Raw genomic sequence first — 527 nt, 5'->3', positions numbered from 1 at the left:
TCTCACTCAGCACAGTAAAGGTGCCCTTGAGGTCGTTGAGATGTTTTATGCCCTCACCAAAGAAGTCTAGCATCTTCTTGCCATGTGCCTTCACCTTAGGGTTGCTCATAATAGCATCAGCAGAGGACAAGTCCCCAAAGGACTCAAAGAGCTTCTGAGTCCAGGGGTAGACAACCAGCAGCCTAAGGGGTGAAAATAGCACAAGGTTAGAGGGAGTCACCACCTCCTAGAGTTTCAGGGGATGACTCTGTCCCCACACTCCCAGCCGTCATTCACTCTCCTTAAACCTACCTTGTAAGCTGAATACCTGCTTGCCTAGGGTTTCAACACCAACTTCATCCAACCTCATCTTGCTCCACAAGAACATGAAAGAAAACTTCTCCTTAAAAGTCAGTTTAACCATAATGTCTGTTTGTATAGTTGCAAGTTGTGTCAGAAGCAAGTATAAGCATCAGGGACCTGCTCTTTCTTTTTTTTTTTTTTTTTATCCATTTGTGAAATAAGAACAAACATTAAGAAATGTGAAA

General features: G+C 43.3%; 1 protein-coding gene across 1 annotated transcript; it reads right to left on the bottom strand.

Moving 5' to 3' along the window:
• Positions 1–6: 6 nt before the first annotated feature.
• Positions 7–403, bottom strand: LOC104999207 (hemoglobin subunit beta-like; the record flags this gene model as incomplete). Its single annotated transcript, XM_010854747.1, has 2 exons — positions 312–403; positions 7–182 (listed from the first exon to the last, which is right to left on the bottom strand). Coding segments are annotated over exons 1-2 (268 nt in total), but the record flags the coding sequence as incomplete, so codon positions are not given.
• Positions 404–527: the final 124 nt, after the last annotated feature.

The sequence above is a fragment of the Bison bison genome, unplaced genomic scaffold (genome assembly GCF_000754665.1).
Source record: "Bison bison bison isolate TAMUID 2011002044 unplaced genomic scaffold, Bison_UMD1.0 scf7180017527216, whole genome shotgun sequence".
Lineage (NCBI taxonomy): Eukaryota > Metazoa > Chordata > Mammalia > Artiodactyla > Bovidae > Bison > Bison bison.
The sequence above is the reverse complement of the archived record's forward strand: the minus strand, read 5'-3'. Positions and strand labels throughout refer to the sequence as shown.